Source organism: Meleagris gallopavo, chromosome 23 (assembly GCF_000146605.3).
Source record: "Meleagris gallopavo isolate NT-WF06-2002-E0010 breed Aviagen turkey brand Nicholas breeding stock chromosome 23, Turkey_5.1, whole genome shotgun sequence".
Taxonomy (NCBI): Eukaryota; Metazoa; Chordata; class Aves; order Galliformes; family Phasianidae; genus Meleagris; species Meleagris gallopavo.
This window is the reverse complement of record NC_015033.2, coordinates 4,667,142-4,691,914: the sequence shown is the minus strand read 5'-3', so window position 1 is coordinate 4,691,914 and position 24,773 is coordinate 4,667,142. Positions and strand designations below refer to the sequence as shown.

At 46.0% G+C, this 24,773-nt stretch overlaps 1 protein-coding gene across 9 annotated transcripts in view; it reads left to right on the top strand.

Moving 5' to 3' along the window:
- The first annotated feature begins 527 nt into the window (after window positions 1–527).
- The window catches only part of ZBTB40 (zinc finger and BTB domain containing 40), a 36,190-nt gene continuing 11,944 nt past the window's right edge, over window positions 528–24,773 (top strand). For 3 of the 9 annotated variants that reach the window (XM_019622539.2, XM_003212354.4, XM_010722889.3), the window contains exons 1-12: window positions 531–1,329; window positions 1,990–2,123; window positions 6,897–7,092; window positions 7,671–7,813; window positions 12,394–12,586; window positions 15,218–15,354; window positions 15,775–15,973; window positions 17,060–17,193; window positions 17,610–17,778; window positions 22,278–22,685; window positions 23,172–23,378; window positions 24,329–24,493. In XM_019622539.2, coding sequence (XP_019478084.1) covers window positions 621–1,329; window positions 1,990–2,123; window positions 6,897–7,092; window positions 7,671–7,813; window positions 12,394–12,586; window positions 15,218–15,354; window positions 15,775–15,973; window positions 17,060–17,193; window positions 17,610–17,778; window positions 22,278–22,685; window positions 23,172–23,378; window positions 24,329–24,493 — 2,794 coding nt within the window. In that variant the 5' untranslated portion in view covers window positions 531–620. Of the gene's footprint in view, window positions 1,330–1,989; window positions 2,124–6,896; window positions 7,093–7,670; window positions 7,814–12,393; window positions 12,587–15,217; window positions 15,355–15,774; window positions 15,974–17,059; window positions 17,194–17,609; window positions 17,779–22,277; window positions 22,686–23,171; window positions 23,379–24,328; window positions 24,494–24,773 lie in introns of all 9 variants that reach the window. The other 6 variants (XM_010722892.3, XM_019622540.2, XM_010722891.3 and 3 more) reach the window with 6 other exon arrangements.

Here is a 24,773-nt window from a genome sequence, read left to right as displayed (position 1 = left end):
AGGAAAAAAAAAAAAAAGGAAGGAACAGGAAAAGAGATGCAATAGTAGATGAGACTCGGCCTATGGACTTCTGCCTCTGTGCTGTACAATCAGATCACTTAGTGCTTTGTAGGTCAAAATCAACAGTTCCAATTTTCCTCTGCATTTGATAGTCTGAGCAGGTCTTCCTGCATTGGTTCCCTACCTGCCCTTTCAGAAACTGCTGAATCCAGCATCAGCTCCAGTTGCTGGATGCAGACAAAGCCTGGCACTGCGGTGCCTCAATGAAAAGCATTTGTGTTTCTTAGAGCTCTATGGTAGGAGTTATGTCAGGGAGCCTCTTCTCTCCTGTCTGTAACTCCTGGGACTCAGTATTCACTCCTAAGCTCTCTCTGAAGTATTTACATTTGAACAATATTGGGTAAGTTGCTGAATTTGGGGAGTCAGAGTTAAGAATGGAACCTTTTTCTTGCAACAGCCACTAAACTACACTAAACTACTACAGTAAACTACAGCAGGTGTCAAATGAAAAGTAATTTTTTGTTTCTTTTGCTAGCAGAATCTTTTGCTTTTCCTTTAGCTGGACCTTGTGTAAGCAGCGTGAAGACCAAAGCAAGAGAAAACCACTAGATCCAGGAGCCATGGAACTTCCCAGCTACAGCAAGCAGCTGCTGCAGCAGCTGTACACTCTTTGCAAAGAACAGCAGTTCTGCGATTGCACCATCTTTGTTGGGACTGTTCACTTCAGAGCACATAAGGTTGTTTTAGCTGCTGCCAGCCTGCTTTTTAAATCTTTGTTGGACAGCACAGACACCATTTCCATTGATGCTTCCGTGGTGACACCTGAGGAGTTTGCATTGTTGCTGGAGATGATGTATACTGGCAAGCTCCCAACAGGGAAACACAACTTCACCAAAGTCATCTTTGTGTCAGATAGTCTGCAGATGTTTGATGTGGCTGTTAGCTGCAAAACCCTCCTGAGAGACCTCATCAGCTGTTCAACTCAGGATCAGGTAGAAGTCTCTGCCCACGCAGCAGACTCGTCTGGAAGCAGTGCTGAAGCTGATAACCTGCCCCAATCTGAAAAACCTGCTGCTGAAGGAAAAACAGATGCCCTGCACCCTTCTGGCCCTGGAGAAGCAGAGATGGAAGCAGATATTTCTCTCCCTGAGCAGGAGCTGACTGTGAATCACACCTGGCTTCACCAGGATGTGATGCTGAGCAGCTCGGGGTCCCTCCAGGAGGATTCAGGCTCTCGTGCTGCCCAGCCTGCCTGCACACAGCGTGGTTGCTGTGTTGAAGTGGAGCCTGCTGAGCCTCTGGAGAAGAAAGGAAGAGTGAGTGGTTCAGGTGAGCCTTGACAGGATTGTCTCTCAGTGAAGCAACACTCTCAGTAAAGCAACACTTAAGTTGCTTTACTTTTTTTTTGTCATGGGGGATCTTTTTCTCTGTGTTTCATCTTTTAACTTGCTTTGGGTTGGTAACAGCACTGATATGTGCCCCTTTTCTGTAGGGACTTTCTTCTTTTGGCACAGTGCAATGTTATCCTTTGGCCTTTGCGGTTGTTTTGCTCTTAGCACTTTACCAGAGCTATATTGAGCAAAACTTTTCTCATCTATTCATCTTTGTATAGATGAACATCTTATCTGTTGCATCTCATGTATAGTGGGATCTGTGTTAATGCAGCACATGAGGTTTGTAATTCAATCTTTATAGCAGTAAGTGAACAGAGTTGCCTGCTAATGCTACTTTATCTTTTAAACTCATGTTCAGCATGGGAGGGAAACAGAGGCTGCACTGGATTTAAGATAAATGTTCCATTTATAACTTGTGTTAAATAAACTGTTGGTTTTTCCTCCAGGCTGTGTGATATCTTTAGAAGGGATTTGCGAGTCACAGTTTCCATGTTACAGCCAATGTGCTGGTTACAAACTGATGCTTTTCAATCACATCCCGCTTTCTGTGAATCCCTTCAATTAGCAAATAACTCATCTTGTTTCTCTCTCACAGCAGCAGAGAGCAAAAGCTGTAAACTGGATTTCTTTCTTCGATATGAAAGTGTTTTCTCAGAGGCCCTTTCTGATGCCCAAGCCGTGCTGAGAAGACTAGAAGAGTGCAGAGAAATTGATGCCTCTCAAAGGGAGGTAGGTGTGTTTATTGGATAAATAATACAAGTCTTTTCTTCCCCACCCTGCTGTGGGCTAGAATAGTTCTGTCCCTGTTCAGGAAATCTTTTATAGGGAAGCTGGGGCTCTGGTGCTTTGTTGTTGGAAGGGCAGATTGTGCTCACCTGAACGATGCGCCCAAGCAACATCTGTGAGACAAAGCTGCTTGTGTGTGTAGGTGAGAAAGTGCATGTCCTGCCCCAAAGACATCTTCCCTGTGCTAGGAGAGCTCCAGCACTCCTCCTGTTTGTGGCATTTGCTTCAGGAACTGTATCAACATGGGAATGACTGACACATGGGATCCCAAAATAGATTTCCTGTGCCCGTGGTGAGGGCTTGCTGCGGAGCAGCTGCTCTGCTCTGTGTTGTGCAGGCCGCTCACGAGGAGCTTTATGGGTGGGGATGGATACAGGGCATGCTGGCCTGCTGTCTCATGGTGCTTCTGGCAGCATTCAGCTTGAAAAGCTGTCGTTGCAGATGAGTGATGCTCAAGTTATTGTTGAAAGATGTTTGAGTGTAGCGCTGAGTTGGTGCTAAAAAGGATATTCTGGGCTATGAACAACAGATACCAGCCATCGTACGAGGCTTTAAAAGCAGAGAAGTCCTGGATTAGGGGACTGAGATCTCTGATCTTAGAAGCTTACTGGGTGGGAAGCCATCTGGGTTTGAAACACCCAGACCCTCTTGTACCAGCATAACAGTGTGATGCCAAGACATCTTTCTATTGCGGAAAACCGAAGCCAACGTGTTTATTAGAAAAAAGATGTGTGACAGCAGGTAGGAGAATTCCCTCAAGTCAAGGAGTACAGATTTATTTTCTGATAAGCCTTTGAATGTTGATGGGTTGGAAGTCTTTGTTCCCTTAGCAGCTGGCCCCTTTGACAGTGTTGAACTTATCTGGGGCTCTAAGAGGTGAGATGTGGGTCCTAACTCGTGGTTGTGTAGCAAGCCCAAGCCTGGCCAGAGTGAAAGGACCTGTGAGCGTGTTGCTCTCAGCATGCCTCCAAAGGATTATGTTTTTGTGTGTTCACTCATCTTCCAGATTAGAAAGCTGTCAGGTTTAAAGCTGTCCCAGCTCTACACGTGGGAAATTGGTGCTAAAACTGGAGCAGTGCCCCAGCAAGAGTGCTGAGCCCTCACAACGCAGACAAGTGCTGCCTGTGCCAGCCTGCCCTCCTCAGCCATGTGCACAATCTGCACAGCACAGCACTCACAGCCCGGCGTGCACACTGCCTTGCTTCTGTGATGGTTAAACAGCCCTATTTTTCTGTTGCTTTGCAGTAACTGCAATGCTTATTGTGTCTCCAGCACTGTGAATGTGTAGCAGATGGGGTCGGTGGGCCCATCTATGCCATGTGCCCTGCTCCCAAATGAGCTGTTGCTGTAGGATCCAAACGGGGAGAGTTCAGAGACAGTGTGGGTATCTGACTGCAGAACAGCACCTGGGCAATTTTTCTGTAGCTATAAATAAATGCTGAATAAATGAGAAATGGATTTTCTTTAAGCCTCGCAGAAAAATCACTTCTCAGCTGCAACAAGCATGAAAAGTGTTAGCCCCAAAGGCAGTGGGGAGAGGAGGGGGATTGCAGCCCATTCTAAGTAAGGGTTTAGGAGAAAACTCTCAGCTCAGCCCATTCTGTCGCTCTCTGAGCTCCCTGCTGGGATAAGCAGCATCTGTCGGCACCGGCACGACACTGAGCTCTGCTTCCAGCAGAGGGTGTTGCTTTTTCCCGTAAGGGCCCGGTGTTTTCTTTGGGGAAACGCAGTGGTGTGTTTCAAAGTCATGCTTAAAGAGCAAGTTTAGCTGAGAAGAGCACAGCACAGGATGTGTAACAAGGGCTGAAATTATGGCAGTGGTAAAAAGTCAATGGATTTTTTTTTTCCCCTCCTTCTTTTATTATTATTTTTTTTAATTTCCTTTTTATTTCACTACTTATTTGTTTGAAGTCTCTCAGGCCCCTGGGTGCAAGTGAAAGCCAGTTTGGAAGACAGTGAGATGGCCGTGGGTGCAACCATGCGATGCAAGGAGCTGCCTTTTCCTCATAGTGAGCGCTCTGGTGGGGAGTGCTTGCCATGCTGCAGAGGAGGGCTCCCATCCGCTGTGCACGTCCTTCTGCTCTCAACTCCTTTGTGGGTGCATTGTCTCTATCAGCGAGCAGTTTTTGACAACAAAGCCCAGGCAGGCACAGCACTGGGGCTTGGAGTGTTGGTGGAGATGCTGCACGCCTGCCTGTTAAAGCTGAGGCTGCTCTGGCTGCTCAGCTTTCAGTGGGACTTTGCCTTGGATGTCACTGTATTTCTGTTCCTTTGCTCATCCATCGATGGGTGCCTCGTTGCCAGCAGCCCCACAGAATAAAGGGTTGTGCTTTGCTCCCCTCAGGTGTCGCTGCTTTATTTCCTACTACATCCAGTGGGCGTTGGTGAAGTTGTGGGGTTTTGGTGTGTTTTTTTTTCCCCACTGAGGTTTGTGGCTTTTGTCAGAGTTTTTACTTTTCTTTAAGTTTGCTGCTACTTTCTGCTCCCTGTGCTGAAAAATGCAGACGTACCCTTGTAAGTTGGTTTTCTATTTAGGGAGATGTGATTTTTTGGGGGAGTTGTTTTTTGTTCTGAAGTCTCTCTCTGTAACTCACATAAACTATTCCTATCTAATTTGGTTCTGGCCTGGATGAAACCTGCTTGGAAATGAGAACGAGTCTGAAATTGCAGTAATTTGGGGAAGCGTAGAAGAGCTTTGCTGGTGTCAAGTCTTATCTTCCTGTGCTTTCTTAGAGAAACTCAATTCAAATCATTGCACAGCTCATTTGTTCCCTCTGCTTCTGGTTTCAGATGAAGTGGGGAGTGTTGATTCTCTAGTGCAGAATAAGTGTCACTGTGCTTGTGGAGCATTTCCATTGCATATGGGCCTGTCCAATTATTGCTGTCCTTCATTTGCAGCTGCAGGAATTTCTGGATGCGGCATAAAAGTTTCCCTTTATCTCCTGCATCCTGATGAGAAGTGCTAGCTTGTTTTTGCTTGTTTTAATGGTGGCAAAGCTGGCTAAATTTTTCCCTTGTTCTGGTATGTTCGTGTGGAAGTTTTGGCTGAGTTTTTAAAAGCAACACAAGTGGAACCAGTGTCCTCTGCTGTCTCTTGGAGATCCCTCCTACCTCTCGAGGAGCTTGTGTTGCCCTGAAGCTGTTGTTTAGGAGAGTTCACTCAATAATAGTTGGTGAAGTGGCTTTCTGCTTGGATCACTGGCACTTGACAGTGAATAGAAGTAGAGATGAGGTTTGAAAAGCCAGAGCAGTGCTCCTCCATCGACAGGAAAGAGGCAAGGCTGCAGCAAAAGGGTGTGATGGTGTAGGGACTGAATGCATTGGGAAGGAAATTTCTCATTGTGTGCGATCATTTTGGTGCTGGGCTGGATGTGTTGTGGACCCCACCACTGATGCCTGCAGCACGAGCCCAATTTTGCGGTGGGCATTGATCCTTTTTGGTGGCACAACTCAGGCTGAAGCCATGTCTTGGTGACTCTGCTGCCCTGCCCAGGGGGAGGAAGGTGAATGTGTGCTGCTGTGTACTAATGTGGCTACGAAGGATTTTGCAAATATCCTGTGCAGTTAAAACCTAATGGATGAGGCTGTAATGCATGGGAACCTTATGACTAAGTGGAAACTGCAATTCCAGATAATATCGGTATTTCTCCAGCTCTTCCAGGTTCTCTGGGAATTGTTATTGCTTCAAAGTAAGTCTAAAATGCACTGTGCACTCTTTCTAAACAATACTAAAAGGCTTTTGTTCCCAACTGAGCAGTGTGTCTGAGGAAAGGTCTTCCAGAAATAAACTATAAATAGCAGAGCCTTTCCCTTTCTCAAAACTCAGTTCTGCTAATGAAAACCGTGCACCGAAGAAAGGATGTTAACTGATGCTCTGGGTAGTCATTCTGCGCGGATTTTAATTTAAATTAAGGCTTTTTTCCTTTATAACAGAGCCCTTCATGTCCATGTCTCTCCGTTTGGCAGGAAAAATGCTGTTAGAGGGTAAGAGCTGGGGCTCCTGCAGCTCTCCCTCTGCAGATGCTCTTTGCAATAGGTCATCGCACTGTCACGCTGCCCTAATATGTGAGCATTTACACCTGCTAGGAAAAGCAAGTCCACCATCCCCCTGGTGCGGCCTCAAGCAGTTACATTCAGTCTTTTTATCATAGAAATAAAAATGACAATGACAGCAGAAAATGGCCGTTATCTTGGGAGCTGGGCTAAGCTCTCCACTTCAAAGGTACTTTTATAGCATCCCTGGAGTCTCTAATAAAGGATGCCTGCTCTGAAAGGCTGGCATCTCTCGTGGAGAGCTGGGGAGTGTGTGTCTTTAGGGGCAATGTTTACAGCGTTAAAGGGCTCCAGGGAAATGGGAGCAAGAGTTCCAGCTTCTTTCTTTTCCTTTTATTTCCATCACTGTGCAGGCATGTTTGCCTCTGGTTGCCATGTGGGGTCACAGGAGTGGATTTTGGAGCTCTGAGCTTGATTGCCAGGTGTGCAGAGAGCCCACAACACAGCACTTACGTGCCTTATCTCCAAAGCTTAAGCCCAAAGCATTTGCTGGGAGACGTGACTCCTTTACTTGAGAACGGGGATTCCTAAAGTCCCACCAAAATGCTCTCTGCTTTCTGTGCGTGTTCTCTCCTTGTTCTGCAGTGAAATCTGCTCTTTATGTCAGCTTGCATTAGGCAGTTAACTCTGTTACTAAACATTTCCTGTGTTTGCCTGTTTTAGGTTGTACTCACCTGTTTGGCAGAGGCAGGGGACCAGTCAGTTTTCATGAAGCTGTTGGGAAAAGTGAAGGATGCTCACACTCTGGATGCTCAGACCCTTGTGTCTTTACTGAAGCTGTTTCAAGATGTGAATCCCAAGCTGAGAGCGGCCTTGCTGGAGAGGGAGCAGGGCAGTGGAGAGGTCCTGCAGCAAACAGGTATAGAGAATTGGACACAGCTTTTGGCAAAGTGAGTGGGTAACCTTACAGGCAGAGCTTCAGAAGATTATTTGTGTCACCCTGGCGGACTGCAGTGCTCTAGAATTTGTTCAGAGCTTGTATCCTTACTCATATGTGGGAGGCTTATTGTGTGCTGGCCAAGATCCTGGAGCGTTTCTGCTCCACAGCAGTGGGGTGCAGGCAGTGCAGGGCTCTCCCCATCGCTGCCTGCAGGGTTGGATCGATGGCTGCACAGCCAGCATGGGCTGGAGCACAGCTGAGCCTCAGGATTGAAAGCTCCTTTCTTACTTGAGTCTGACACAAAGCAGTGGCCTTGCAAACCTGGTGTTAACCTCCAGCTTGCTTTATGGCTTTGTGCTCTGTTAGATAAATGAGACGTTTTCCTTTCATAGAGTTTAAAGAGAATCGTAAAGTGGTTTTTCTCTTCTGCTTGTGCTTGGGATGAGCTTTGCTATTCACTTAGATCTTTCACAGAGTCTCACTCGCTTCAGGAGCCTGTCAGTTCCTTCAGACTGACTTGTTTCTTCTCTTGTGCTTCTGAATCCTTTTCTCCCCAGAGAGTGCAGAAGAGGGAGAGATGCTGACCGCTCGTTTGCTGGGATGCAAGGAGGAGCTAATCCAGAGCGTGACACAGCTGAGCCCCATTGTGGAGTTCTTGGAGGCAGCAGAAGAGGGATTCCTGACCGCCGCAGAGAAGCGGGTAACAAATCTGAGATAAGGGAAGCTCTGTGGGTGAGGGTTGTATGTGTGGGTCTGCCAGGCACTGTCTTTCCACACGGTTTGCCCAGTGATGCTCCAGCCTCACCTGGTGATTTCTCTCTGCGCAGCATGGGCTGCTTATCTTAGCTGTCTCAGTTGCTTCCGCGCTGAACTGTGGGAAAACTGAGAGGTGGACTGCAAAAGTGTAATCTCAAGGCCAGGGGGAACACTGACCAGCGTGCCAATTTGTCCCTGAAAGCAGAAACTGGGGCAAAGGAGGCAGCTGGTGTTTCTCATAGTCTCTTTTTGTGAGCCTGAAGAAGGCTCTGTAATGCAGTTTGTTTTCAGCAGGACCATTAAAATCGTGTGCTGCCTGCACACACCAGTTATATCCTTGTAAATTCAGTCATCAGTTTGCCTTTAGCTGACTCCCAGGTTCTCTCTTCTTTAACTCTGTGCACACAGTTGCCTGCAAGTGTAGCACATCCACTGACAGATTATTTTTTTTTTTTGATGACTTGAGTGCAGCAGTTGGTGTGGAGGACTACTGCTTTCCCGCAAGCAATTGCATTATGTATGCAGATTTGCAGAAGCCATAAAGAAAAAAAAAACCCATCAACCCAACATTGTGCACAACCTGCTTTCTTTTGTGTTTTGAGGGGAGCTGCCTATACCCTGCCTGTGAAGCTGAAACTTGCAGGTGTCCTAGCATGCTGCATTCTGTACACGGCTTGCAGACCTGCTGTCCTAGTTTGTCACATCAGTTAGTTCCCCTGACATAGGATTATAGCGAGAGGAAGGCACTGTTGTGCTCAGTGGCATGAATGATGTCTGCTTTCTGTCTGAGTGAGCCTGACCAGAGCCATGGCAGGCTGGCTGAAAATCTTTGCTCTTCTTATAAGTGCTTTGATTTTTGTCTTGCTCCCTTGCACGCAATCCCTGACGAGGTTTCCAGCATGGGGCAGCCTGGAATATGGCCACAGCTTGTAGGAGGGCCAAAGAAAATGCTGGGGATACCCAGAGGTGCCATAAATCTGACCCTTGGGTATAGCATCTGGTGGCATTCAATTGCATGATCATACATTCTGGCATTCACAGGGCTTCTGCCTTGGTGCAGGGGTAGTGTTATTCAGTATTTCTTCTTGTGCTTTTTGGTTGCTCTCTGCTCCCGCAGTTTGCTGCAGAGCCTCCAAACCCTGCTCTGAATACAAAATCCTTCTCTTCTCAATGGGTTCTCAAGCGCAAACAGTTTTAGCTCAGAGGTTGCTGACAAATAACAAATGTATTTGCAGGGGACCTCGGTGAGACTGGGTGCATAGCTGTGCACTGGGAGGTGAGGCCCAGGAACGTAAGGCAGAAATTGCCATATGTAGACTGACCTGAGTGGCAGGGATCCTTTGGTGCCATTTTTTTATTTCTTTAAGATCTCCTTTATTTGTTTGTGCTGTTTTTTCCCCCTAGACAACTGGAAATGTGCATAATTAACTCAGAAGTTGACTTGATTGAACCGTGGGGCTGTGGCATATCTCAGGTGTGGAACATGGAGTTATCAGCCACCTCTGATGGTTTCATCTTACTGAATAACATGAGAGCTCTGGGCTGGCAGAGATAGGATCTAGTACTCCAAGGTTTCATAAAGATGAAACTTCTTGCAGTCACTCCCTCAGCAGACACACATTTATTCAGCAAACAAACTTGGATAAAATGGAAGAGCAGGGTAACCTCTTGTGTGTGATGTCTTAAGTTGTTGCAAAGTTCAGTGTGACCAATCCTGAGTACAGCCCTGAATCTGGAGCAGCACAGTAGCTGGTAAAAACATCCATCCTTTCTTTCTGCACATGAGTAAGAGCTCCTTGCTAGGGCTTATTAATGACAATGCAAACAAGATTGCTTGCCATTGTGAGAGCAATCCCAACTGGGCGTACTGGGGAATGCAGAAAACTGCCTGCAAACACACCTGGGGGGTGTTTCTGACTGTCCCACTCAGATGTGGTCAAAAAGAGTCTCAAAATCACAGCCAGGGCCATTGGTTCTGGATCTGCTGGACTGCAGCACAGAAACTTGTCTGGGAGCAGCAACAGGTTGTAGTCTGAACTCTTCATAAGGATGCTGTTCTTGTACCCCTCTTGTGTTCTCTGAAAAGATGACTTCAAAATGAGTGATCAGGGGTCATCTCGGTGTGAATTAAATGGGAGATTCACTAACAGAGGTTTTTGCTATAAAAGGACAGATTTCTAGAAATGAGAGAAACTAATTAATGAGTTCAGCTGCTCATAAGAGCTCAGGAGGAGCTGTTGGATTCCTTTCTTTCATGTTAAAGGTATGAGAACTGTCTGAAGTTTGTTTCCTCAACCAAAGAGGAGAATTTGTACAGGAAGTTGCAGACCTGAGGGAATAAATAACTTGAAGAGTATTAGACCAAGTGGAGAGGCTGCCAGGATGGCTGCAATGGCCTACAGACAAAGGAGTTTGCTTCAGAGGTCTGAAAATGTCTGTAAGAAGAGGGTCTTGCAGCTCTCAGGCTGCTGGACATCATAGTATATGTTGAGTGAAGAAACAAACAATTGTTTAATCAAGTGAAAAAAAAGAGCATTCTGAGAGATGACCCACAATCTCATTGCTGAACTGAGGGACAAACACAGGAGAGCTCTGGCAAAGACACAGGAATGGAAATTTCCTGCAGCTGAACTGAACCCACAACTCAAAGGGTGTAGGGGCTGCAGGCTGGAGGAGCTAACCCACACCTCTCCTGGCTGTGAGAGCACTGGCAGGGTTTATGACTGCATTTTTCAAGCTGGGAGTAGCCCCTGCAATTGGTGACCAGGACGTACGTGCAGGAAGAGGGAAGCAGTGATCCCAGCAACCAGGTCCATGGCTGCACAGGAATATGCACTGGGACAGGCTGGAAGGCTTGTGTAATTGAAGCACTGCATGTAATCAAAGAAATGGAATAAAATGCAGCAAGGGTGTTGGAGTAAATTGCTTCTGCCTGACCTGGAATCTTTATTTGATGAGATAAAAATGGGGTTTTCTGCCTCAATCGAGACTTGAGCAAAGCGTTTGAATTTCATGTGGGGAAATTGTTAAAACCAAAGGAAATCTTGATATTAAAAAGAGGATATAGCTTATTGGGAGATAACTACAGGTTGTGCTGAAGGCAGATTGACACGTTGAAGCAAGGTTACCAGCAGGTTTCTGGGTACTCGATTAATCGCTAGTGCTGTTGACACAAAAATATCAAAACATGGTAGGAAGACTTGGTGATGAGCAAAGCCACGAGCTTTCCTCTATATGGAGGAGAATCTGCAAGTGGGAGAAGGATAACATGGCTGGAGAGCTGAGCAGTGAGAATAGGAAGATGGAAGGGTGCAAATTCAGAACAAGAACTAAAACCTTATCTGAAATACCGTATGCAGTTCTCGTCTTCCTCCAAAAAAGATGAATTTGTATTGAAGTAGAGTCAGTTGTTAAGATCAGGGAAGTGGAGAAGCAGTTTTATGAGAGAAGCTGCCTTATTTAGACAAGTGAAATGAAGACTGAGAGGGAATATGATCCTGCTTTTATAAAGAAATTGGAGAGAAGAAGAGGGTAAACAGAGAGTTTAGAAGAGCTTTTTAAGCTAAAAGATAATGTTGGCAGATGAACAAGTGGGCATACACTGGCCATGAATAAATTTAAACTGAAAATTAGAGGAGTCGTCTGGGGAATGAGGCTGCAGATGAGCTTCCCAACCTGAGAAAAGGGAGCAAAAATATAACTTTTTTTAGGACAGATACTAATAATTTTATTAACGGGCCGTGGATCTACCAAGTTTCTGCCTGTGGGTGGACACTTCTACGATCCCCTCCCATTCCCCATAAACTGGCTGGTTTTTCCCCATAAAGACTGGCTGTCTTTACTGGTTGTGCTGGGGAGCTGCTACTACAGCATACTTAACTACAGTGATTATATCTCACAGATGAGGCGTCTCGTGTGGACTCGTCATAAAAATAATCATTCAATTAATAGGGTGTTTGTTTAACGAGTCTTCTTTTTTTGTCTCCTTGCCTTCAAGTGACAAGCAGAAAAAAATGAAGGGAAATGAGGGAGAAGACATTGCCAATTTAGAAAGACTTTGCTAAAAATATGTAATGAAGAATTGTTTTGAACCCTGCCTTTGAGACTTTTTTTATTCCTTTGAAGAAATGTTTTCTGTTTGTCAGACATTCCAAGATGCAGACTTGGTGTAAGAACCCACCGGGGTACTTTTCAAGGTGCCAACCCATAAAATCACCTAGGGTTGGAAAAGACCTTCACGTCCAACCACCCAAATGACCTACCAAGCCTCACCACTAAACTGTGTCTTCTGTTGCCACATCCACACATCTCTTAATTAATGCCAGGGATGGGATGTCTACCACTTCCGTGGGCAGCCCCTTCCAATGCTTCATCGCCGCCGTAAAGAAATTCTTCCTGATACCCAGTCTGAACAGTGGGTATGGATTTGTTGCACCGTGGTACTGTCCCTGTTTCTTTAGTGTTGTTTAGATCCAAGAATTTGAAGGAAGTGCTAACAGTTTCTTGTCTGTTTCTTTGTTACAGGTAGTTTTGAATTGCTGTGAGGGCAAATCCCAGATGGGAGCCATGGACAGTCTGCTCAGGAAGGTGGAAGAGGAGAAAACCCTGAAAGCTGAAAGTTTGGTCAAGCTTCTGAGGGCTGTGAAAGCATCGTTCCCTGGTCTCCATCTTTTGCTAGACAGCTTGGAGGTAAAAGCAAACATCTCTGATGGCAAAGGTACGATGGCATTAAATTCACATGTATGGGGGCTTAGTGAAGGGAATTTCCAGGAAGTCTGGATGGTTTTTTGCACCTCACTGTGCTCTTATAACCCCACTTTCATGCAGGGGAATAGGATGCCCATTTTATGCAAACAAAACAGATCTGGGACCACTGATTTGAGGGGACTCGGCTAGAAAACAGCCCAGTGCATTGCAATGAAAGTTGTATCAGGGAAGGTTTAAGTTGGATATTAGGAAAAATTAGGAGAAACTGATTCTCAGAAAGAGTGATGCGTTATTGGAATGGGCTGCCCAGGGAGGTGGTGAAGTCACCATCCCTGGAAGTGTTCAAGAACCATGGAGATGTGGCGCTGAGGGATGTGGTCGCGATGGGCATGGGTTGGGGTGGGACTGGGTGATCTTGGTGGTCTATTCCAACCTTAATGATTCTATTATGGTCACTCATTTGTGATCTTCTGGGTGTCCCACATTCGGTGGCCCCATTAGACATCCTTATCTTGGAGTGCTAGTCCCCTTGTTGCTGGGTGTGGGTTTGTTTGGTTTTTTTTTGCTTGCCTGTGATGCTGCCAGGTCTTGGATTCCTCATCTTTCCCCTGGTGGAACAGCTTTCCAAGTATGAGTGGGTTTAGTCTGAGCAATTCAGATAGACTAGCAAATTTCACCAGCTCTGAAATCACTAAAAAATTAAAAACTAAATTAATATGCAGTGAAATGTAAATTACTGTTTAATAGAAAGCAAAACTGCACTCATAATGCTGATAACTTCCTCTGTAGCAAACATTCCCGACAGGCAATTTGCTTTGTCATTTGTTAAGCACGATTGCTTTCTTGAAACATCAGACTCCCAACATGCTTAATTATCTAGTGGTAATACCCATTCCAAGGAGGAGCATTCCTTAATTACATAGAGTTGAATCTTCTCAAATTGCAGCTTGAACAAACAGAAGCACAAATATTTCTTATCGTGGAAATGAAGAGGGAGGGAATGATCTGAGCCGCCAACGGCCGCTTTGCTGTCCTGTGCTGTGGTGCTAACAGACTCACATGGAGCTCACAGCAGAGCTGAGTGCATTTGTGGCAACTCAAGTGTAATAAAATCAGAAGCATTTTGATAGGAGAAGGGGAGAAATATAAAAGCACAGGATCACTTGAGTTGGAATGAACCTTGAAAGGCCATCGGGTCCAACCCCTTGCAATGAGCAGGGACAACCACAGCTCCACCAGTGCTCAGAGCCCCTCCAACCTGGCCTGAATGTCTCCAGGGATGGGGCACACACTGCCTCTCCTTTTATTTGTTATCTGTGCCCTGATCCATGTGGGGTGCATGCAAGTCAAAACTTAGAGAGCTAAATGAGATTCCCTTAACTTCACCAAGGAGCAACTAAGCTGTGTCCAGAAGGTCTTTGTCCAGGCAGCTTTTCATATAAGCTCGAAATCATCCATTGATTATTCCACAGATTGCCATTGCTTCCTTCCCCATGGGAGAGCATTCTCTTCTTACTTCGCATTGCATGTATTCTGGGTCTCAAGGACTATTATTTTTTTCACCAACCTGTACTTATTGTGAGTAATTGAACTTTTTGTTTGATGCTGAACCAAAATGATTTAAAAACCTAAGCACGCAAACAAAAAAAAAACCATGCACAGATGTCCTGGATGAACTACAGCTTTTTATTTTTGTTTCTCTTACAAAAGTGTAACTATGCATCTTCACCTCCAATTCTGTAACTCCAACAGTGGGGAGAAAAAAACAAAAACCTTTCAGGCTTTCAGGTTCATCTGTTTGGCAGTTCCCAGTTTTATTTATCAACTAGTCTGGGGACGAGTACAATCATAGAATATTTTGGGTACACAGCATATTGTCCCAAATCTTTTCATTACCCTGGGTGAAGGCTAGTCCTCTTCCTTGAATTAGTTCATTGTGTTCTGCTACTGTGATGTCTACTAAGGATTGTGCTGTTACTCTGAAGTTACCGTGTCTCAGATTTATCAGGTCAAGTCTGGAATCAGATATATGAGGAACAGATTAGGCTAAAGTTGTATTTTTTTGTGCATGAGAGAGAGAAGAGGGTGTTACTGCTATTTTGCAATCCCAAGTCTGGTTTGTGTTCCCTTAACATTTTCACCAAAGACAACTCAGCCCACTCAGTTCTTGATTATGTTGGACCATATGGGTGTTTGCAAAATGTTGCTGTGTTTGATAGTTGCACACCGCTGAGACAGAGTGTGCTGCAGAGCTCCTTCGTGGTGGAGTGGATCTAAGACTCAATTAAAAACTGCTTTCAATGAAACTGAAGTTAAGAGTTAGTGGGAACTTCTTGCTAGCAAGACATCAGAATAGACTGAAAAACATCTTGATGTGTTGTCTTGACATACAAAACCACACATTTACCCACTTTACTTGGCTGCAACCAAGGTGAAACCAAGTGTCCTGAGAGTAAGGTTGGCAGCCTTGCCTGTGGCAAATGTCTGGGAACAAGATGATCTTTGAGGTCCCTTCTAACCTAAGTCATCCTATGACAAGGGAGATCTGGCAACTTTGGTGTTTTCAAGCCCTCTGTAGCTCTTGAAGCCCTTTGGGAAGATGCTGTGGTTGAGCTGTTCTTATTCCTTCACTTGCATTCAGCCAAATGGAGTTTGGAGGATTATGGAGCCCAACTGCTGAGACGATACCAAGAAAGGTTAGTGGAGCACCTCACGGACACTCAGACACTGCTGCGTGGCATTTCTGCTGCACAGAGCCTAGCTCCTGCTGACAGAGAGGTAAGCAGTCTCCTGTCTGTGTGTTAAAGCTGATACTGGAAGCAAGGTGTCACAAGGACTTGATTTACTGGTTGTCATGGCTTGGTTTTGGGGCAGTCCTCCAGCAGGATTCAATTTAAAGATTCCTTCTTAGCATCAGATAATGGGAACGAAGCAGTTGTGTGCAGGAAGGTGAAGATGGGCGAGGAAGAATGGCTGATCTGGAGACTGAGGAGAGATGAAGCAAGGAAATGTCCAATGTGTTTCAGCAAAAGGCTGGGCTTTGAAGTGGTTGTTGCTTGGGTTGTATTGTGAGCCAGGTCTCAAGCAGGGCAGGAGTAAGGGAAGGCTGGGGCTGGGGCAAACCATGGCCTTGGCTAAGGCCATGCTGGGCAGATGGATGCAGTCACTCATTAGCACCTCACTGACGATCTTTTGAAGGCAATGGAACAGATTGTGAAGTGCGAGACTGGCTCAGGTGGCTTCATCTCACTCGTGTCTGCGGCGCTGGAGGAGCAGTCTCTGTCTGTTTCTGTGGTCTGGCAGCTGCTGCTGGCTGTGCGAGAGGCCGAGCAGCCGCTGAACGTGCTCATGGAGGAGATCCAGAAGGAACCGGGCGCAGAGCTTTTCTTCCAAGCAGGTAATGGCCTCAGTCTCCTCTGCACTTTTCCCACTGCTGGCAGAATGTACTTCCTAACTCCTTCCTCTCCCCTGCTGCAAGTTTCACAGACCCTTTCACGCTCCTTCCTTTGGTGTCTGGAAATACTTTTTTTCCAGTGTGTGTCAAAAGCCTGTGTCTTTTCTGAAACAGTCATTGGTTATATGCTGGAAAAACACTTCCATCCACAAATGCCACTACTTTGTTTGTGACTCTGTGTCACGAGGGCTGTAAGGTTTTGTTGTGAGCAAACCTTTTGAGAGCTGGCTGCCACTGTGTGCTAAAAAGCAGCTGAAGGCCCGTCAGACTGAAAACATGGGTTAAACTGGAGGTCTGTGTGCAGCCTCTCCTCTGTCTTCCCAAGAGCTCTGGCCTCTGGCTTTGAGTTTCCCTGCCAGCTGTGGGAATCTGTCATTGCATTTTCCTACTTGAAAACATAACCTGTGCTCCCCCCTCCCTGCACAGTTGCTGAAATCTCATGAAAATTAATGGATTTGGGATAAATGAGAGGGGGGTGGCTGTGCATGTGTCTGTACATTAAGCTGAGATTTACTTGCCCATGGTCAAATGCCTGTAGGATAGCTATCTACATCTGAATTCTGTTGCCTCTGTGCTCAGTGCAGAGAAATCAGCACTTCTGGTGCATGATGCATGTGACTCCTTTTTGTGTGATATCCTTGGATGAGGCATCACTGCAAAATGTCAAAATGGGATATCTCGAACTAGGGGAGAGAAGAAATCCTGTGTGTTGGGACAGTCGTGCTTGCCTTTTGAGGTTGTTAGCATCTCATTCAATAACGTGCTTTGGAAAACCTGATCTTCTCACCCAGTGTTGTACAAACACTGAGAAGTCAGGTCTGCCAGATTGCTGTGTTTTAGGCTGGATGTCTGTGAGGCAGTGAATGTAACCAAAGTTTGCCTGGAGCTGCTCCCTGTTTCCTGCTCCATAAAGAAAGGACTCCTGCTGTTAACAAATCACCTTTAGCTAAGCAAAGCTATGTTTGGGTTCTCCTTGCACATTGAGTTTTTCATATTGGGTTTTTACATACTTTTTATTTTCCTCTTCAGTTGCCACCAGTGAAAGCACAGCCATTGAAATCATCCTGAGGCACAGTGAGCTCATCTCAGAGGCCATTAAGCAGAGAGCAAACATGGAGGGCTTGGCTCCAGGGGAAGCAGGACTCACAGAAGCAGTGAAAGAGGTATGAAGGGGTGATGCAGTGCGTACCCCCCTTTGGAGCCAGCACAGATTGCATTCTAGAGAAAGTTATGCATGAAAGACAGATTTACAGATTAGGTAAACTCAGTGCTGTAAGGCATTGAGAAACCTCTCTTTTGATGGAGGTAGTTTTAAGTAAGTTGAAGCCAAATCAGAAAATCTGAGAATTGATTTATTGTAACTTGTTTTATCCAGAAATTCTCTCTGCTCATGCTTATACATCAGTGGAAGGGCAAAGACTTGTTTGGAAAGATAATTTTTTTCCTGGTTTCTCTGAGCAGGTTCCCAACAGTAAGGATGAAACAGAAAAAGGGAAACTGCCCTCATTCCCAGACCATCCCAACCCTTGACAGCCCAGATTTTCTGTCTCATGATGTTTTCTTCTTTTCACTCCTGTAGCTACTGAGTATTTCTGCTCAAAAGAAAAGCTCAGAGGCCTCCTTGAAAGCAGCTTTGAGTACAGCACAGGAGAAGTCTGTCCCAGCCATCAAGATCTGTCAGCTGCTGTGCAATGTCCATGAGTCTTTCCCAGACTTGCAGCCAGTGATGCAGGAGCTAGGGCATGTGGGTAAGGAATGAACAGACTTTCATCTTTCTGTGGTCAGTTACATATAGCACTGTGAGTCTGAGGGAGTTTGAGTGGATGCAGACAGCAGTGTCGTGGTGCTGTAATGTGCTGACTTGCTGTATGTGCAGATACTTCACAGGCTGATTGTGAAAAGCTCACATCCGAGTGCACTTGTCTCATGAAAGGCTGACAGTGATGGTGCACTTTGTAGTCCCAGACTATTCCCTGAGTTAATTGTCTCACCGTGCCTTAATTTGGTTTTGCTATATGTACATTTTCCAGAGCAAATGATCCCACAGGAGAGTCCCACAGCAGTAGGTGAGTGTTATGTACTGTAGCAGTTTGACAAAGGTACGAGTGGAGCATATGCAGATAGGCAATTTCCTGAACTTCAGAAACAAATGCATATCAATAATGGTGTATGAGACCCTGCCCTGAGCTATGGAATTATTTCCAGCTGAGCTGAATTGTGTCTCTGCATCCATCATTTGAAGGAAAAATGCTTAACAGGATTTGGTGCTTTAATGAAAAAGATAACAGAGAGCCAGAAAGGCAACTGCAGGTTTGCATTCTCTTGAAAAGGATGCAAATGTGGCTTGCTTCTTCTGTCTTCTCACATATGTTTTTATGTCACCACATTTCCCAGTGCATCCAAGTACAGATGTTTTGGGCTGCACAGTCCGATGGGATGTACACAGTGTGTTTTTTATCTGAGCACGGATGCTGATTCAGCTTAGTCCATCTCCATTTACTTGTGGTGCCAGAGCTGCTTAGCATAGACACAGCATGGAAATACTCACAGATTGCTGGCTAGTTAGAATAAGCAGCCTGTTATTAGTATCTTGCCTTTTTTAAGGGAAATTGGTTTGAAAATTTGGGTCAGGACCATAGCTGGATGGATGAATGCCAGCCTGCTGGCTTTGACATTTGCCATTGCTTCATGTTTGTCAGTGACAGTCAAAGCAAATGTTCTCTGTATGCCAGGAAGGGCAGAGAGAGAGTGGCCATTCATCAGCCTGTCTCTGTTCCTGAGCAATAGGAAAAAGTTAGGGTGGTAGATGGGATTGGATGCACTCATAGAAGGAATCAAAGACTAGGTTACTGCTTATTTATGCTTGGCATAAATGGTCTCCCTGGGAAATGTCCTATGCTGTAGATCTAGTATTCATACCCAGTTCAAATCTAGTTTTCCCCTCTTAAAACTCTGTAAGAGCTGCTGCCAATCCAGTTGGCCTTTTTGCCTGGTCATGGCTCTGATGAGGATTTCCAGAGGAAAGGTGATTCCTTCTCATCTGCCATTCCTTCTCTGTCCCCTGCCTGAAGCTCCAGTCATTTGCTTCACTTGCCTTAACCCTAGCTGACTGTGGGATGTACTAGGACTGATGCCCTGGTGGCTCTAGAAGAGAGAGGCCAACAGAAAACACACGTGTCTTTGAAGGTGCAGTCCACCTTAGCTGCTGGACATCTTGCAGTGCTTATCAGTGAGGGACTTGGGGAGTCAGCTAAATTGCTCTGACAGATGCCTGCTTCTCTGGCACCAATATCAAAGAGAACAGACTGCTGTTACTGAGCGTCTTGCAGGGCTTCAAGCCAAGGAGAGGCTGAGACATAAGCAAGCAAGAAACAACATCAAAAACAAAAGGACTGGAAAAATGGTATCTGCTTGGCAAAAACATGTATTTTGTATGAATCGATCTGAGGAGAATTGCCAATCACTGGTCTCTTTTTGGCATCCGATGGTCTTCGCAGTGACATTCCATATCTTAATTTTAAGACTGATCTCCTCAGCTCTGATATCACAGCTTAACAGCCCTGAGTGTTGCAGGTGGCGTTCTGGATCAGTAGCCATGTGGCTCTCAGCATGAAACGTGAATGATAACTGAGGGCCTCATGTTTGAGGAATGTGAGCTTCTGCTTAAAACAGAGAAAATCTGACGTTTCTGAAGAACATACGTGCTCAAAGAGGTGCATACAATTTGCATTTCCATTGGAAAGCTGTCTTTTTTTTACATCTTTGCCACAAAAAGAAAGAAGAGATATCTCTGATACCTGAGCTGAGCAACTTGGAAAGCAACAGGGCTTCCTGTGGAGGAATCTGAATCCATCCTCAACCTCATTCAGCGTCATCAAAATAACAAGTTAGTTTCTCTGATGGAGGTATGATACGAAGTCTATTGTTTTTCCCACTTCTGTAGCTGGAGCACTCTAAATGCTTCAGTTGATGCTTGCAAAGACAAGATTTGGCTGTTTCCAACTATCACTTCACTACTGAGCTGCTTTCCATGACCTTTTAGAGTCACTTCTTGGAAGATCTTATTTGTCAAGATATGCCTAATTTTCAAATTTCAGAGATGTGTCAAGAACTCCAGATAACAAAGTTTTCCTCTGCATAATCTTGAGTTTAAGAAACACAATTGAGATTTAATGTGGCTCCTGGAATCCAAGAGTCTGCAAGGAAAACTTCATTCTCTCCTGTAAAGGTTTTGCTCATTTCCCCATGCTTGTCAGCAACCATTGCAATGACCATCAGGTGCTCACTGACACAGGATAGATGCAAAAAGGTAGGTGGAATTTTCTTCCAGCTTGGAGACTGGGAGACAGATGGCCGTACATCAAGAATTTTTTGCTTCTGGATTCTGGCATCTGCCATGTATTGCAGGTAGAGTAGAGCAGCCACCAGAATTATCAACTTAGCAGAAAGCTTATAAAAGAGAAAGAGAACTCATGAGGAGATGCACCATAATTACCAGCAGGGTTTTTCTTCCAGTACTGGTGTCTTTGCCATGACAAAGCAGAACGAAGTCCTGGAGGACTCCGCAGTCAGCAATTCCTGCCTGAGGCATTTCTGATGTATACAGACCTACCATCCAAGAAGTGTGTGTTGTACTGGCACAGGAATACAGGGTGTTTGTACCTACTCACTGATTACACACTATCTGCTTCAGCTTTCATTCAGAACTGCTCTCTGGTGGTGGTAGCATCACCCTGCAGATATAGAGGGCCACTCCTTGATGTTTTTCACCATGAAAGTGAGCTCTTTCTGCCTTTATAACGTAGTCTTCTGCTGTTGTGTAGGCTGAAGGCTTACCTGTACCTCTCCCAGAGCCATATTCCAGCACATCTGTATCCTGATTTAGTTCTTGACATACTCTGGACTGTCCATCCCTGAGATCCTGAGCAGCACTGTCACAGGCTTAAGAGCCAGAGCACCATAAGCTAGCACTTGGCCCAATAGAGTCTGTGGCAAACTTGCTCTCTTTTGTCTCATTCAGATTATGCTCCTGCTGCTGTGGCATTTCCAGGCATATCCATTTCTGTCTTCTTTAGCATGCATATCTTCATCCACGTTCATCCCTTTCTGATGTTCAACATTTCAAGATTCTTGTTTGCTTAAATCAGAAAAACTGTCAGTGTTGGTTATAGGGATGAGGGAAGAGACCTTAGGGGTGAAGAGTGTGTATTGCTGTCTTGACAGAGGAGGACAAACTGCACAACAGTCTTACAGTCTGTTTTATTCCCTTGACATATTCAGGGGCTGATGGGTCACCACTTGACATCTTAACATTTCTGAGTTGGTGTCCATTGGAATATGTCAGCTGGTTTCTTGTTGGTTGGAAATTTGGGCTTATATCACTGTGCAGGGAGAAAACTTTGCTGAGCTTTGCCCATAACGAGGACGGCAGAAATGAAGTTTTGCAAATATGGGCTGAATTTCCTGTGCATTGGCAAAATAACTCTGCAGTGGTTTCCATGACCACAGAATTGCATGGTTCTCATTATAACAAAGGAGCCAAATATATCTGTTTGTATTTTGATTTCTTCCATATGTGTATTCCATGTGGGTCTTCTCTGTAGATTGAGAACCTTGTGCTTTTCGAAATGATGACATTACAGGGACTTGGAAAAGCATTAGACTTTTAAAGAAATGAATGTAATGAGTGACTTAAAATACCCCAGGGCCCTAACCAGAAGACTTGAAAGGATTGTAGCAAGACTGTGTGTTCTCTTCAAAAGAGTTTGTGTTTGGAAAGTATTCCTGAGATTTCTTGTGATTTTAGTGGCTAGATATCCACTGTCAGTGCCTGACCCAGTGGCACAGCATCATACCAGAGGCTCAGATCTTCAAACATTTCAGCATGAGCCCAACATCACGTGTCTGAGCTGGTGGCAGACTCTTAGAAACAACAGTTATTTCTGTTCTTGCCAGGGGAAGAATGAGCTCTTTGAAAAATGTGGCTGTTGACATCTAATTGAACCCCTGGTACACGTGTGTGGAATTCAAGGCACTCCGTGCCTCGTAGCATGGGTTACCATGACCACATTTGGGCAGAGCTGTGAACCACTGCTGTGTTGGACAGCATGTCCACTGAGCATCTCTTGCATGTGCATTCTTGCCCCATAGGGATGACTTGCTGTGTAGGAGTGTTCAGGAGATGGGAGACCAGGGGTTTGGTACTCAGGCCTGGTCACCTCTCAAGCAGGAGCTGCTTTTTACACAGGGCTCTTGACTGAGGGAAGTGGAGAGAAACCTGGAATCAGGAAGTGGAAGGTGAACAGTGAATCCCAAGTGGAAGCTCTGGACAAAGAAGAGGATAAGGCAGGAGGTGCTGCAATTAAGGAACCGAAGGAACCAGAAGAGAAAGCATCTTCCAAGAAGAATTTCATCTGCAAAGCCTGTGAGAAGAGCTTCCACTTCTACTGCCGCCTGAAGGTGCACATGAAACGTTGTCGGGTGGCCAGAGGAAAGCAAATCCAGTGTAAGGAATGCACTGAAGTCAAATCAACAAAGGAAGAGCTGGAGAAGCATCAGCTGGAGGTCCATGGGGAGGTGGGGATGGCCAAGAAGAAGAAGAAGCGTCTTCCTGTGACGTGTGACATCTGTGGCAGAGAGTTTGCTCATGCTTCAGGTAGGGTTGGTGATAGCAGGGAGGAAAGGGGTGTTTGTTCTAGGGCCCTGTGCACACACTGGGGAAACCTGGATGACATAGTAAAATGGTAATCTGTAATCTTCTCCTCCTCCCTGCAGCTCTGTGAGTGCCACATGTGGGAAATGCAGCTCAGCTTGTTTCCCCTGCCCCACTGAGCACAACTGCTTTCTGATTAGTTCTTCCCTAATTGGTTTTCCACATGGCTCATCAAGGAAAAATGGGGCTACTGGTGAATTTAAAAGCCTCCAAAAATAATTGAGTTGTTCCAGTCCTATGGCTGGCTTAGCAGGGCCAGCAAGAGGTGCGGAAGCTCCCAGCCCTCCCCTGGCCAGCTCTCGGTGCCCTGTGTCTGTTGGGATGAGTGAAACAGCAGGAGGTGCTTCTGGCAGGGCTGTGGGAGCTGGCAGTGGGTTGCTGTACACTAACACTGCACTGGTCCTCTTCTTGTCCTCCTCTTGTCACCAGGAATGCAGTATCACAAGCTGACTGAGCATTTTGACGAAAAGCCCTTCTCCTGTGAGAAGTGTGGGGCCAAGTTTGCAGCCAACTCCACACTGAAGAATCACCTGAGGCTGCACACCGGGGACCGACCCTTTGTGTGCAAGCACTGCCTGATGACCTTCATGCAGGCCTCAGCCCTCGCCTACCACACCAAGAAAAAGCATTCTGAGGGTGAGTCTTCCCCACAGCAGCCCATCCCTAGCTGGGGTGTGAGGCTTGGCTTGCCCCATCACTTCTTCCTGCCCTGCTTCTTCACCTGCCTCCTTGCTGCTGGCCTCTTTCCTGGTCTGTGCATGTTTTGGGAGAGCCCGGGCTGCAGGCTGCTCTCAGATCTCCTTCACTTGTGCGGTTTCAGCTGCTGACCCTTGTCAATCCCAGCACTGCCTCTGCTCCATCCTATCTTCTCCATGTTAGAAGCTTCCCTCCTTTTCTTACTCTTTTTCTCTCTGTCTTGTTTTTCTACTTGGTAGCTCTGCTCTGTCCCTTCACATCTAAACTCCTGCAATGTGGCTGCCTCCCTCTGCACCGCCTGCCTTGTCCCATCCTTACCTCTGGCTGAATTTCTTATAATGTCTCACATCAGCTCCTACATTTCCTACGCTCAGCCCCTTCCACAGGCAGGGCTTAGCCATGCCTATTTCAGCTCATGGCTGCAGAGGATGTGTCACTGTGTTTGTAATTAATATGCTCAGGCATTACAATGTTGCATGAGTGCCACGCACTTGGGCAATTAGTTTTGAATGTGAGACACGCCAGTGTATAATACCTCCAGACACTCGAGGTCTCTGCTAATTGAATACTCCTTGTGCAGGCATGATTTCCTCTAGGACCTTTTCAACTTAGTGTTGAATCGATCTGACTACCCCAGAAAAGCCTGTGTAGTTTGCAGTCTTGCAGAATCATAAGAGTGGCTTGGGTTGGAAGGGACCTTAAAGCCCATCCCATGGGCTGGTTGCCCCCCAGCAGATCAGATTCCCCAGGGCTTTGAGCACCTCCCGGAATGGGGCACCTGAACAGCAGTGCCAGGGCCTCGCTGCTCTCTTCAGTGAAAATTTCTCTTCAAAGCTGACCTAAATCCCTGTTTTAGTTTAAAGCCATTCCCCTTTATCCTATTCCTGCAGGGAAGATGTATGCCTGCCAGTACTGCGATGCCGTCTTTGCGCAGTCCATCGAGCTCTCACGCCATGTTCGAACCCACACAGGGGACAAGCCGTACGTCTGCCGGGAGTGTGGGAAGGGCTTTCGCCAGGCCAATGGGCTCTCCATCCACCTCCGGTCCTTTCACAGTGAGTGTGACCAGCTGCCTCCCCAGTTTTGGGCAGCCCAGCCTGCAAGGCATGGCTTCTGCATGGCTGTGGCCAGTGGACACGTGTGCAGGTATTGCTAGTTTCCAGACTGGTTTGGTATCTCATGGTTGGGTGCTGTGAATAGAGTTATCTCAAAGAAAACATCAGAGCTGGCTTCCAGCAGGCTATGGGCTGCTGGGAATTCAGCATGGGAAGCTTTAGGTGCATGCAAGGCCAAAACCTAAATGTTATTTTTCATCTGGAAACTAACAAGCGCTTC